The sequence below is a fragment of the Talpa europaea genome (assembly GCF_964194135.1).
Source record: "Talpa europaea genome assembly, chromosome: 9".
NCBI lineage: Eukaryota > Metazoa > Chordata > Mammalia > Eulipotyphla > Talpidae > Talpa > Talpa europaea.
In genome coordinates, this window is record NC_140076.1 from 4,654,607 (window position 1) to 4,667,946 (window position 13,340).

General features: G+C 47.5%; 1 protein-coding gene across 1 annotated transcript in view; it reads left to right on the forward strand.

The window, feature by feature from the left end:
- Positions 1-13,340, forward strand: part of UBE4B (ubiquitination factor E4B) — a gene marked incomplete at both ends in the record, with an annotated part of 90,732 nt that overhangs the window by 58,338 nt on the left and 19,054 nt on the right. The window contains 9 exons of the mRNA XM_084244065.1: positions 1,946-2,002; positions 2,563-2,679; positions 2,778-2,876; positions 3,247-3,360; positions 5,013-5,211; positions 7,256-7,394; positions 10,704-10,803; positions 11,960-12,087; positions 12,963-13,061. Of these exons, the coding sequence (XP_084100191.1) occupies positions 1,946-2,002; positions 2,563-2,679; positions 2,778-2,876; positions 3,247-3,360; positions 5,013-5,211; positions 7,256-7,394; positions 10,704-10,803; positions 11,960-12,087; positions 12,963-13,061 (1,052 nt within the window). The remainder of the gene's footprint in view (positions 1-1,945; positions 2,003-2,562; positions 2,680-2,777; positions 2,877-3,246; positions 3,361-5,012; positions 5,212-7,255; positions 7,395-10,703; positions 10,804-11,959; positions 12,088-12,962; positions 13,062-13,340) is intronic.

Consider the following 13,340-nt stretch of genomic DNA (forward strand, 5'->3'; position numbering starts at 1 on the left):
ATTTATTTATGCATACAAGAGCTGGGGTACAGGCCAGAGATGTGGGGGGTGAGAGGATTCACCAGAGACAGAGTGGGCAACAGAACAGTCAGACTGACTGAAATCCACTGCTGAGGGGAGCAGCAGGGAGACAGGAGAGGTCTGCTGTGCCATGTGGGTAGGTCCCTGGCCACGGATTGAACTCAGGCTGCAGTGGCTGCTGATAGCTTCATAGTGCTGAGACTTTAACCCCTTGCACCACCTGTATCTGTTTTTAAAAAGTACAAATGATAATGCCCAGAGCCATTAAAGGAGGTGTTTAGAAATTAGAAGGTGAAATGGGGATTCTTTTAAATATAATTTTGTGTACTCCCGGTGGCCTAGGGGTTAAGTCTGAGCACTATCACCGCTGCGGCCTGAGTTCCATCCCTGGCCAGGGAGCTGACCCACATGGCACAGCAGACCTCTCCTGTCTCCCCACTGCTCCCCTCAGCAGTGTGTTTCAGTAGATCCACCTGTTCTGTTCCCCACTCTGTGTCTGGTGAGTCCTCTCACCGCCCCGTACCTCTGACCTGCACCCTAGTTCTTCTACACAAAAAGTAAATAAACATAATTTTGAGTGGATTGTGTCAGGACTCTTTCCCTTGCACACGTCCTTCAGGTTCCTGATGAAATTCTGTGACTTATGCATTGTTCTGTCTATGGCAGATGAAAGGAAGTGGAGCAATCTGATTGTTGGAAGTCAGCGACGAAATATTTCCTTGCGCTTTAATTATCACAGCTGCGTAAATATCCCTTCATGGAGTTGTTGGCTTTCTCTTGTGGTCTAACTAGCTTGATGTTCCAGCGAGGAGCTTTCCGTGTCAGACATCAGCGAGCTGCTTCTTGGTCAGAAGACAAAGGCCTCCGTTCTGCTGAACAGTCGTTTTATTTTGTGCCATTATTGATGCTTGTACAACAATGAGAGTGCAGTGAGGGGAAGGATAGTGATGAGAGACAGGAAGAGGAAGCTGCTGGAGCGAACAGAGCCAGCTATGATTCCTGCCTAGGCCACTGCAGCCAGCTGTGCCCACTGTGCAATCACCTGGGGGTCTTGAAGACATCCCATGCCCACCTCGCAGACCTTGCGATTTAATTCCTTGAGGATGTGGGGGGAGTGAGGCCTGGCGCTGGGATTCTTAAAGGCTTCTCAGGTGATCTCATCGCAGCCAAGTTCGGGGGACTCTGCATAGGGGTTGTGAGCACTCTCTTCCCAGCGGCTCCCTGGTTGCTAGTGGCTTCTCAGAGCTGTCGTGCCTGGGTGAGTTCACCCAAACACTTCGCTTTAGCAACACTTAGCTTTGTCTGGACCACAGAGGACATTCAATCCACAGTCAAAATGGTGTTTGATTGAATTACTGTGACCGTGTTAAACTGGATGCCCCTAAAACTGCTCCTAGTTCTCCCATGTGAGAGAGCGGTCACTCTGAAGGGAAATCAAGCTCTTAGCATTACTAGAACTCTCGAAAGCAAGTGACACTTCTAAACGTGTTCTGGATTTGATGGCTTGTTAACTGTAATTACCTATCATCCTCCATAGCACTGGCAAGACAAGGCATCTAAAATCTACGAAGCATCTCTTTTTGATGTAGAAAGCCATTACATGAAAAAGTCATTTTGAAAAATAGACCTTTATCTCTGTGCATTTGCACAAAAATATCTCTGGAAAACTATTAACCAAATTATCACTAGAGGTTCTCTCCAGGAGGAAAGTGTATGAGTGAATTTTCTGTTTCATTTTATCTTTCTGTTTTATCTGAAGTTTTTTATAGCATACAAGTTTATTAGAGAAGCAGTGCAGCTGCCAACATTTTGGAGGGAAGGCCTGTGTCTGAACAGCAGCAGCTAAAGCTCTTCCTCCCTGTTACACGTGCAGTGAGTTTAAGATGACATCCAATGACGTGACTTTCTCTGGTCTTATTTCTAGGCTTTAGGGGAGCTCTGTGAAACCAAGTTTGGAAAGACACACCCTGTGTGCAATTTGGTAAGTTCCGCCTGGTGGGCTCACAGGCTGTGAACACACAGCCAGGACGTGTTCCTTGGCAGCATCACCTAGAAAAGGTCTCTCGAAGGACATTTACATGTAGACGGAGCTGACACGTGTGGGTGGCTCTCAATGGTCAAATTGTGATCTTAAGCATTATCTCATGGGATTTGCTTTCTGCTGTGATTTTTTTTTGGGGGGGTAAGTTTTGTGCAAGAAGAATAACAAGTCCTCTGAGAAAAATTGACTCGAGCCTTTGGCAATATCAGAACCGTCCTCTGGAGCCCTATCTATCAGAGGATCTGGAAGCACAAGAAGTTTAAAAACATCTTGTAAAGTTGCAGGGGAGTTTGGAGGGGTCTCCTCTCCAGGGGGGAGGCAGGACCAGAAGAAACCCTAGAACATATGTGAGCCCCGTGTTCATAGCTGTCCAGTGTCGGCCATCGGTGCTGGCGGCTGAGAACCAGCGCACGGGGTAGCTGTTGAGAGCTCTGCTCGTTACATTTTGGCCTTACTCGCTGACTTAGCAGCTTGACTTGCCTCTTCTTTTTTTTGCATAGGTCGCTTCTTTGCCGCTGTGGTTGCCTAAGTCCTTAAGCCCCGGCTCTGGGCGGGAGCTGCAGAGACTCTCTTATTTGGGGGCTTTCTTTAGCTTCTCGGTCTTTGCAGAAGATGATGTAAGTATAGTAGCCATTTGCACTTTGCCGCTGTGATGTTCACATGCCTTCCCAAATGTGCATTATATGTTGACGGAATTGTTTCCTTTTTCCTCCAGGCTAAAGTGGTTGAAAAATATTTCTCAGGCCCTGCCATTACCCTAGAAAACACGCGTGTGGTTAGCCAGTCGCTGCAGCATTACTTGGAGCTGGGAAGGGTAGGTGTACAGAAATTGGAGGGAAGCCAAAGGAGGGATGTGACTTCCATTCTGAAGCTTAAAAGCAGCAAAATTATAGGCTAATTATAGCATCGTGGAGGTAATTTTGATCCTATCCTGGAAAGGAAATAGCAAAGGCTATTTTATTAAAACTGTAACTACCTCCCTCCTCTCCACATTCTGTTTCCACGCTAATTATTTTGACACAGTTGAATGTGGACGGTTCTTCTGCTCTCCTGTCAGGGCCTCCTAAAATGAGTACAAGTGGGAGAGGGCGGTGGGAAAGAGGCGAATTGTTCTTGAAGTCAGAAAGAAATCAATTTTACAATAAAGTTTTCTTTTTCTTCTTCCCTTTTAAAACAAATTTCAGCAAGAACTTTTCAAGACTCTGCATAGTATTTTGTTAAATGGTGAAACCCGCGAGGCTGCTCTCGGCTACATGGCGGCCGTTGTCAATGCCAACATGAAGAAAGCGCAGATGCAGGTAGGGTTCCTGCGCCTGCCCCTCCCCCTCACGTCTCTCCACCCGGCTCTTTTATTCCGTCCTGCCCAGGGCGTTCCAGGGATTGGAGATGTGGTGTGAGCGAGACAGGGCAGTGCTTGGCCACTGCAGTGCCCATATTCTGCAGGGCAGGCGAGCAGGCTTGCCAGTCTGTCACTTCAGACAGTCGTGGTATGTAAAGCCAGTAAAGCCAGGCAGAGCTTGAGAGTAACCGTGGAGGTACCAGCAGAAAGGTGGCGGTGTGGTTTTTGATCGAGTCACAGGGAAGGTCCTTTAAGGAGGTGACATCTGATCAGAGACTTGACTGGCAAGAGTCAGTATCACAAGACTAGGAAAAGAGCTGGCTGGATATGTGTCAGGCACTAGGTGGGAAAGAACTAGCTTTGGCAAAGCCCCACACCAGGGCTTTGTGGCTGGAGGACCGTGAGCAGGAATGAGGATTGTGGGTCATGGGGTGGGGGCGACAGCATCTCCATCAGCTCAGTACTGTGATGAGAACTGTAACTGGAAGCCGGTAGAAGGTTTTTAGCAAAGCCCGAATCTGCTGTGCAGAGAAGGGGCTGAAGAGGGTGCAGGGGTTGGGGCAGAGGCAGACCCAAGGACCAGTCTCCAGCTTTTAAGCACACCAGTCCTGTGAGGGAAACTGGTGTCTTGGCCACTTTGCCATAGTAGAGAAGTTAAAAGGTGTCCTGCCTATATCATTAGTACATCATGAATGAATGAAGTGACACCTCCACACAGCAGGGGGAGGAAGGCGTAGACCAGAGTGTGCGTTGGTAGGAGAGCCTTGATCTCTTACTGTGGTTCCCCCCCGACATGCACAGAGGAGAAGGCAGACACTTAAACTTCTCTGTGCCTCAGTTTCCTAAGTGCCACGTGGTGATAATAACGGTGTCTAACTTGTGGGCTTACCATGCAGAGCTATTAGAATAGAGACCAGTCCATAGTGAACGCTCAGCTGACCGGGTCATCACAGTACTGTATGAGGGCCCTGCTGCCATCAGCTAGCAAAACTCTCAGCCAGTAAACGAGAAGGAAGCAACGGTTATTTTTCCCCTTTCTGATTTTGAGAATATGTACGAGTCATTGAATTTCTCTGGACCTTAGTTTCCCCCCTGTATGTGAATAACAGGATCACTGACTTCTAAGGGCTGTTGTAAGCATTCAGTGAGAGAATATTTCAAATGCTTCTTATTTGATTACTGTTTAGCAAGTGTCACCTACTAATAGCAAGACAGTGGTGAGATGTCTGTCCTCTCAATGGCTTTAGGATGACACTTTGGTCACCTTATAAAGTTTTTTATTTTTAAAGATTTATTTATGCATATAAGAATTGGGGTACAGGCCAGAGGTGTGGGGGTGAGAGGATTCACAAGAGACAGAGTGGGGAACAGAATAGGTAGATCCACTGAAATACACTGCTGAGGGGAGCAGTGGGGAGACAGGAGAGGTCTGCTGTGCCATGTGGGTCAGCTCCCTGGCTGGGGATGGGACTCGTGCTGCAGTGGCTGCCGAGAGCTTCATAGGCTGCGTCTTGACCCCTTGTACCACCAGGGAGGCCCAGTCACCTTATAAAGTTGACCAAGATTGCCATTCAAATCATTATTTTAAATGCTTGTTTTCATATTTCACAGACAGATGATAGATTGGTTTCAACGGACGGATTTATGCTGAATTTCCTTTGGGTGCTGCAGCAGCTGAGTACGAAGATCAAGTTAGAGACTGTGGATCCCACGTACATCTTCCACCCGAGGTGCAGGGTCATCCTCCCGCACGACGAGACGCGGGTGAACGCCACGATGGAGGACGTGAGCGGGTGGCTGGCCGAGCTGTGTGAGTGAGCTGCCATGCGGGGTCACAGCAGCGCCTGCGTGCGTCTTTGCTTCCTTGATGTGAACGCCAGCAATTCCTCACGAATCGTATTCATCTCTTCAGAAAATGAGTTTAGGAGCTAGAGAAACACAGTAAAAAACTGAATGTAGTGAAAAAGTTCTTACTGGGATTGTCTAAAATCCCATCAGCACACAGAACAAATGGAAGGAAATAACCCTGTTCTGAGTAAATGGACACACACACTTATAACAAATGGTAGCAGTTACAGATTTCTGTCTCTTTTTCTTTTTTTAATTATGTTTTTTTCTTACATCATTGTAGTCCCCAGAGTTCTCCTGCCACCATATCACCCATGAACCATCACCGTAGTCCCTTGTGTTCTTACCTCCCCTGTTTTAGCCCCACCCCTTGCTGTATGCCTCAGTTCTGAGTCAGCATCCCATTTATGTAGATCTTTACATGCCAGTTAAAATGCTCATGTACTGTTTCATGCATGTTAATGAGTTGGCGGTATTTAAATATGAATAATTTGAAGGTGTTATGGTAGTTGATCTTTTTCCCTTCCGTATTGTAAAACGTGCTATTGACTAGCAGGCATTGGAAGCCTGTGGCATGTGTTGTGTAAATAGTGTAAGATTGTTCCAGCATGGGGGGTAGGCTCCTTACCCACCTGGCTGTGTGATGTTATGCATTCTAGAAAGAATTTAGCGGCCATCAGCACTGCATGTCCAACAAACATTGAAGACAGTATTTGATTGCTGTGCTTTGAATGAGTAGCTATTAGTACAATCTTGGAAACACACCTCGTAGAATAATAATTGCAGAAGTATCAGAGGGTTAACCATTAAAAAGAAATGTAATAACGAAAACATGGGGAAAAAAACACAAAAAACCCACAGGATTTGACCCAGCTGTGAAGGAGAGAAACTTATGTCTTCAGACATGAAGGGACAGTAGGTTTATGTCTTAATATGGTAACATACGTTTTACGGGATGAGACAAAATGAATATGTGTTGATAAGATACAAGAATGGGGAAAACATGTCTTACCACTTAAAAAATCATGCCATTCAAATTGTAGAACTGCTATTAATAAGTAAGATCCAAACTAAATTCTACCAAGAGACAGTTTTCATTTGTTTGGGAGAAAAACATAAGCTGTATATGTCATAGGAAATAAGATATATTTGTAGGAAAAAATATATACATATACTTGGAGGAATTAGATACAGATAGAAAGAAATTCAAGTTATCTTAAGTTATCTATAAGTTATCCAAAAACAAAGTGATAAGATAGAATGTAAAAAGTGGATGGCACTTAGCCGAGTCACTTAGTCTATCCTTTTATTCCGTAATTCCGCACCCGAAGCCAGGAGGGAGCAATTTCGGGTGCGTGGATCCTCCAGCACTGTTACTAATGAACACAAATTATAAATGACAAATACACCTCGCTGTAGATAAATGGATGTGGAAGCGCCTTCTGTGATGTAACAGCATTTGAGATTCTTTTTTTTTAAGGATTTATTTATTTATGCACACAAGAACTGGGGTGTAGGCCAGAGGTGCGGGGGGTGAGAGGATTGACCAGAGACAGTGTGGGGAACAGAACAGGCAGATCTACTGAAACTCACTGCTGAGGGGAGCAGCAGGGAGACTGGAGAGGTCTGCTGTGCCATGTGGGTAGTTCCCTGGCCAGGGATCAAACTCGTGCTGCAGTGGTTGGCAATGGCTTGATAGCACTATCTTTAACCTGTGCCACCAGGGAGGCCCCATTTTGAGATTCTGAGTGACGTGTGACCTGAGCTGTGGCACTGGCCGCATAAATGGGGCAGGAAGGTGTGTCACGAGGCACAGCCGCTGGCGAGCACCACCCAGAGCAGTGCCTGCTGTTCGTGGAGCTCACGGGAGTTCTGACCCCCTTAGAGTGTCACTCAAGTCTGTAGCTTTTGAAAAGTGTCCTTAAAGTGTAACTTTGACTTCTGAATGATGGGTTCCCCCCCTTAGCCAGGTCATAGATTTCATTCAGGAATGATGTTTTTCCTAGATGGAGACCAGCCTCCATTTTCTGAGCCGAAATTCCCTACGGAATGCTTCTTCCTCACCCTGCATGCCCACCACCTCTCTATTCTGCCAAGTTGCCGTCGCTACATTCGCAGGCTCCGGGCCATCCGGGAGCTCAATAGGTATGTATGGGGCCCTCCTGGGACTGCCACGTGCCCACGTGTTCTCACGGCATGCAGTTGGTTGTGCCCAGTGCAGGGGCTGTGGGTGCAACGTGTCACTACCCTGTCCATGTTCCTCGCTTGAACAGGCTTCTTTTTGTGGGCAGTGACCCCAACCTCTGTTCCTCAGATTTCCCAGCCCTTGGTGTGTGGTCGCTACAGACATCCATTAACTCCTTCCACCGGGCATGATGCGACCAGGAAACACGTTAAAGGCTCAGACTTGCCCCTCCTTCCCCACACTGTAAAACAGTAACTGGTTCCCCTTGAGATGCAAGATCATGTACTCTGCCATCACGTAACCCCCTTTTTTCCTGTTGTCCCATGATAGAAGGAGTCTAAAATGTCCAGATGGTGGCCTCAGTTTCTACTCGGTCGGCACCAGTGTGGTATTTCTTAATCTAAGCATTTCTCTCCACGTCCCGCACCTCCCACAAAGTCACAGGAACAGGAAGCAAATGCTTTTTTGAGCAGATCATTGGGGCAGGAGGAGAGCGGCCTCTTGGTCCAGGACCTGTGTGCATGTCTGACTGGACATGTCGGTGCCCGCCTCGCCTGAGTAGTTTTCAGTGCTGTGACACAAGAAATGTCCTCTGGGACGGTGAGGGCGGGGTTCTCTGAGCTAGTTGCATGGTCAATCCACGTTAATATCCCCAACTTCTTAAGCTTTTAATTCCTTCCTCCAGTTGTCCTAAGGAATACCTGACAGTTCAGCTTCTTTCAGCACAGGGCCGTGTCAGTTCCGAGTGTCAGTCAGCTAGCTGGCCCACAGCTACAGCCTCTCGGGAGGATACTAAGCCCCGACTTGCTGGTAGGCGTAATCATGCCGTTCCCGCTGCATAGGACCATATTAGCAGGCTCCTCTCTCGCCGGGCAAGCTTTTTTAGAATCTGTCGGGCATCCCCATGCTTTGGTCACTAAGTTTGGTCGCTAGAATAATCATGTCCCAAAGATGTTCACAGCCTAGTTCCCAGGGCCTATGAGTAACTTACCTCACAGGGTAGAAGAGACTTTGCAGATGTGATTAAGCTCAGGATCTTGAGATTGGGGGGACTATCCTGGATTATGTAGGTGGACCCAGTGTATCATGAGGGTCCTTATCAATAAGAGGCGAGAGGGCCAGGGGGTGAGGGGACGGAAATGTGATGGCAGAAAGAGAGATCAGCCGTGTGGGTCCCGGAAGGAGGAGGGCGCCTCCTCCCCGGGAGCCTCCAGAAGGAACACACTCTCCTGACTGGCCGGGCACACCAGCTTGTGGTAATGTCACAGCAGCAATAGGAAATGAATATGACATCTCGCCAGTCTTGTCTTTTTCATTGTTAATGTGCTCCTCCTGTGTGTGACTTTGTCACTGGTGCCCAAGGCGGGTCGCTGATCTCACTCGAGTTGTGGTTCTCAGACAGTGGGGGTGGTGGGTGAGGCCTCAGGGAAACTGGCAACACCCTGTGGGGTGTCTGCTTAGGTGCACTCATGGCGAGAACTCCCTCGGCCGGCAAGCAAGGCCAGGTGTCCAGGTGCGGGAGTCAGCACATCCCACACTCCGGCTCGGTTGGAATCCTCGGAGACCCGGTCTGTGTCCTGATTTCAGCCTGTGTTATAATTGGGTGCTTTGTGGCCACGGGCTCTGCTTCATTCTGGTCAAGTTAGACATTCCCTGGCTCACTGTCTTTTCCTTGGGGTGAGTTTTTAAAATCCCGAACCTGTCTTTTGTCCTATGAGCTCTGTGGCATAGGTCGGCCAGACGTGCCCGCTCTGCATTCGGGAGATCGCTGGTGCCGCTGCTTCATGGAGGGCCTTGGGCACCCAGGGGCCTGGCTCAAGTGCCAACTGGATCTTCACTTTTCGAGTTAGCCCCACCAAAGAACCAACGGCCCAGGTTCCGTGAGGACCTGTCACCTGCCACCTCTTGTGGAGTCAGTAGGCATGTCGGTCGTCATGTTAGTTTCCTCTTGCTACTCCAACAAATTGCCACTTTTGTGACTGAAAACAACATTAATGATTATCTTATGGTTCTAGAGTTTAGGAATCCTAAAATGAAGGTTGTGTTCCTTCCAGAGACTTCACAAAGAGTCTCTTTCCAACTTCTAGAGACTGTCTGCGTTCCTTGGCTCATGGCTGCCTTCCTCCACTTTTGAAACAGCAGCGTGGCATCTTCAGATCTCCCTCTTTCCAACCCTTGCCAGTGGACACCTCTCCTTCTCTTACCCCCCTGTTTCTCTTAGACCCTGTGATGCCGTTGGGCAGTCCAGACAGTCCAGGCTGATCTTCCCACCTTGAGGTCCTTACCCTTAATCACATTTGCAAAGTCCCTTTGGCTGTGCCAGGAAACAAATGTACAGATTCTGGGGACTAAAATGGACATTTGGGGGTGGTAGTTTTTCCTATCACACTCATTTTTAGATTATAAGCCAAAGACCCCATCTTATCTGGAATAAGCAGAAAGAGGACGGTGAAAGGTAATAGTTGGTTTGCAGATTCATTGGTGTGCCGAGAAAGGAAGGCTCTGGATCTCTTCTTTGATCTCACCTGGCAGGAAGCTGCTTCAGGCAAAGCCTCTGTGCCCACAAAGAACCATGTGGCGACCACTTAGCATTCTTCACTGCTGCCTTCAGTCAGGGTTCACCTGTGGAGAGAGGCCATGTGCGGAAATGCTGCGGGCCGGGGAGTCTGGGAATGTCGCTTGAAAAACTGCGTCAGCTGTAGTTTTCTGTACACTGTCTGATAGAAAAGGGTTGAAAAGGGTTTATGACTCAGCTTTTAAACTGCACACATGTTGGGTGATTGGGGGGACTACTCTATGACAGGCGATACCTGAGCTGACACCTGGAGCAGGTGAAGGGCGGAGCCACAGAGCTTGTCTCAGAAGAACCTTCTGAGCTGGGAGAACAGTTACACAGGACAAATGGGAAGCGCCATTAGTAAGGTGGCTCTTTGCTCTGGGGAACTGAGTGGGCACAGGAAGTTCAAGTTTCTGCGAGAGGCTTCTTTTCTCTCTCCTAGAAAAACATGGGAACAGTTTATTTCCTCCACAAGAGATTGTTATATTTCATTCCATCTAAAGTGTCATCATTTTTAAGATGTCGATTTCAGGAACCAAGAAGAAAGAAAAATGCTGTCACTTAAACCCTGACTTTGCCTTTGCTATGACAATATTTCAGAGGCGCTCAAGTGGGGTGGGAGCGTGTGTCTGAGAGTCACTGAGGCGACGGGCTGACACGAGGGTGATGGGCCCTGGGCGTTCTTCATTTGACTGCGGGTCTTTGATTTCAGAACTGTCGAAGATTTGAAAAATAATGAAAGCCAATGGAAGGATTCCCCGCTGGCGACTAGACACCGCGAAATGCTGAAGCGCTGCAAGACACAGCTGAAGGTTTGTGCAGCTGGCGGGGTGCACGCAGGCCGGCCTACCGGCAGCGCTTTCCCACCCGAATATTTGTCTTGAGGAAGCAGTTTAGTGGCTTCTTTCTTAATCTTCGTTATTCTTGCCCCCCAGGATCAAATAGTCCATTCGAAGGCTTGCCGATACCTTGCCTGCATAGCTCGATAAGAAAGTCTCGGACGGAATGTGTGTGTGCTTACGCCAGCGACAGCGTGGGTCCTTAGTGGGCTCTGTCAGCCTCACTTGACGTCACTGCTGCAACCCTCCCTTGTGGAGACCCTCCTGAGGGCACCCCACACCTCCGTGCACATATACTCTCTACTGCACTCACATTTCCCAGCACACACACCCCTCTTCCCAGAGCACACACACCTTTCCATCACACACACCCCCAGAGCGCACACACCCCAGTATGTGCACGCACACCCCCCCAGGTGTACACACTCCCCGGCACAGCCCGCCTTGCATTTCTGCAAAAAACAAACACTAGCTAAAATTGTATGAAGAACATGTAAATAGCAAATTGGTGCGGTTTTCTTATGTTTATGTTCAAATTGCATAGCTGACTGCTAGCTGGTCACACGTACTGTTGATGAACAGGATAATATGTGGAAATTCTACCTGACTTGATTCCTGGTACAAGTTGAGATTTCTGTTTTGTTTACTAGTAGATAAAACTACTAGTTTTGAGGGGTAGAATCAACAAGATGTGTTTCAAGGAGTCATTAAGCTGTTCACATCTGTATGCCTGTGTGGTCACATGTTGGGGGGCATGGCCCTCACAGTGATCCAGAGGCAGGTGTTAGACTCCTGGAGGACAAGCATTTGCCCAAGGGCAGCTCCTTGTGACCCACAGGGACCTGGAATCCAGTGCGGATCTGTGGCTTTTCCCACTCCCTCACCCTCCCCCACCCCGTCCACCTCCTTCCACCGAGTGTGACAGCAGCATGACAGGAAGCACGGGCAGGCACGAGGCTTGGTCGCCAGTGGTTTGCATGGCATACCTTTTTTCTTCAGACAGAGAAAGTTCTTGAGTAACCACCAGCATCCTATAGGCAGTTATAGTTAAAGCCCTAGAAGCTTCCTAGTCCCCACTGTGGGGATTCGGCTACCGACTAACCTCTGGGGGGCACACCTCCTTCCACAGAAACTGGTACGATGCAAGGCCTGTGCCGACGCTGGTTTACTTGACGAGAGCTTCCTCAGAAGATGTCTGAATTTCTATGGCCTTCTCATTCAGCTGCTGCTCCGCATCCTGGACCCTGCCTATCCCGAGTGAGTGGCTCCTCCCCTTCACCTCACTGGTGCCCATCTGGGCTGTGTCGTCTTTATTGTCCTTCCAAATCCATGACAAAAACCAAAGCCCTTACTCTGTCAATTCATTTTTTAATTTCCAGCTTGTACAAATGTAGACGGTGAAGCAGTAATGTGAGTGTGTTTTCCCTGTTGGTTCCAGTAATAAGGGGATGTCAACACCCATTATCTGAATTTTGACAGAGTGCTTTTTAAAAATTGGCCATGAAATCGTTGACTGATAGAAAAGGAAATCTATACGTCGGAAGCTAAAAGCTGGAGATAATGGGACATTAAGCCCTCTCGACACCCGGTCCAGCAGAGTGCACGGTCGGCTAAGAGAATGAGCTAAGAGTGTCAGTCTCCTTATCGGCAGCTGCACAGCCGCTGCGGGCAGCCGTTTCTGCTTTAATTTATTATTATTGTCATTTTATTGTGGTTATGAAGTCTGGATCTCCGACATTGATGGGGTTGTCCCAAGCCCCCTGGAGTAGTGGAAATGTTATTTAAAGTACATGCCTAGACCTGCTGTCTCAAACAGCCGCATAAAATGAGCAAACATGGCCCTTTCATTTCCTTCCCATTTTATTTATTGCATTAACCTTAACAGGAAATCCAGAAAAGGAAAAACATTTCATGTCCACCCTAGTATATCCATTCTTCATTGTTCCCATTCATTTCTGGTTGTGGTTTCTTTGCTTGTGTGCTTTTTTTTTTTTTTTAACCATAGTTGTATTATCAAATGAAGGCTTTTCCCAAATAAAATACTTGTTTGTTTTGATACTGGGATGTTCCTTAGCAGTTTGACATGGTGCCATGATTCCATTTTGTAAATTTTGTCTTTTTCTCTTTGACAGTGTAACACTGCCTTTAAATTCAGATGTCCCCAAGGTATTTGCAGCATTGCCTGAGTTTTATGTAGAAGATGTTGCTGAATTTTTATTTTTTATTGTACAGTAAGTACCTCGAACATATTACATAGTCCTGATCTGTAACGTCTACCTTGGATTATGAACTGTGCCTGAAATTTTATGTAGCTGCTTTAAACGAAGCCTGCCTGGAGACTAGAGAATAAACCCAACTGTGGCACCAAACCAATTCCAATAATAACTGAAAGACAGAAGCAGAATTAACAGAGCTGGTACTGATGTATTCTGTGAAAACTGAGGGGAAGTCTAATAATTGTGTGTGTTTCTGAGAAACAGAAGGAGCAAACAGCTTATAAATATCTGAGT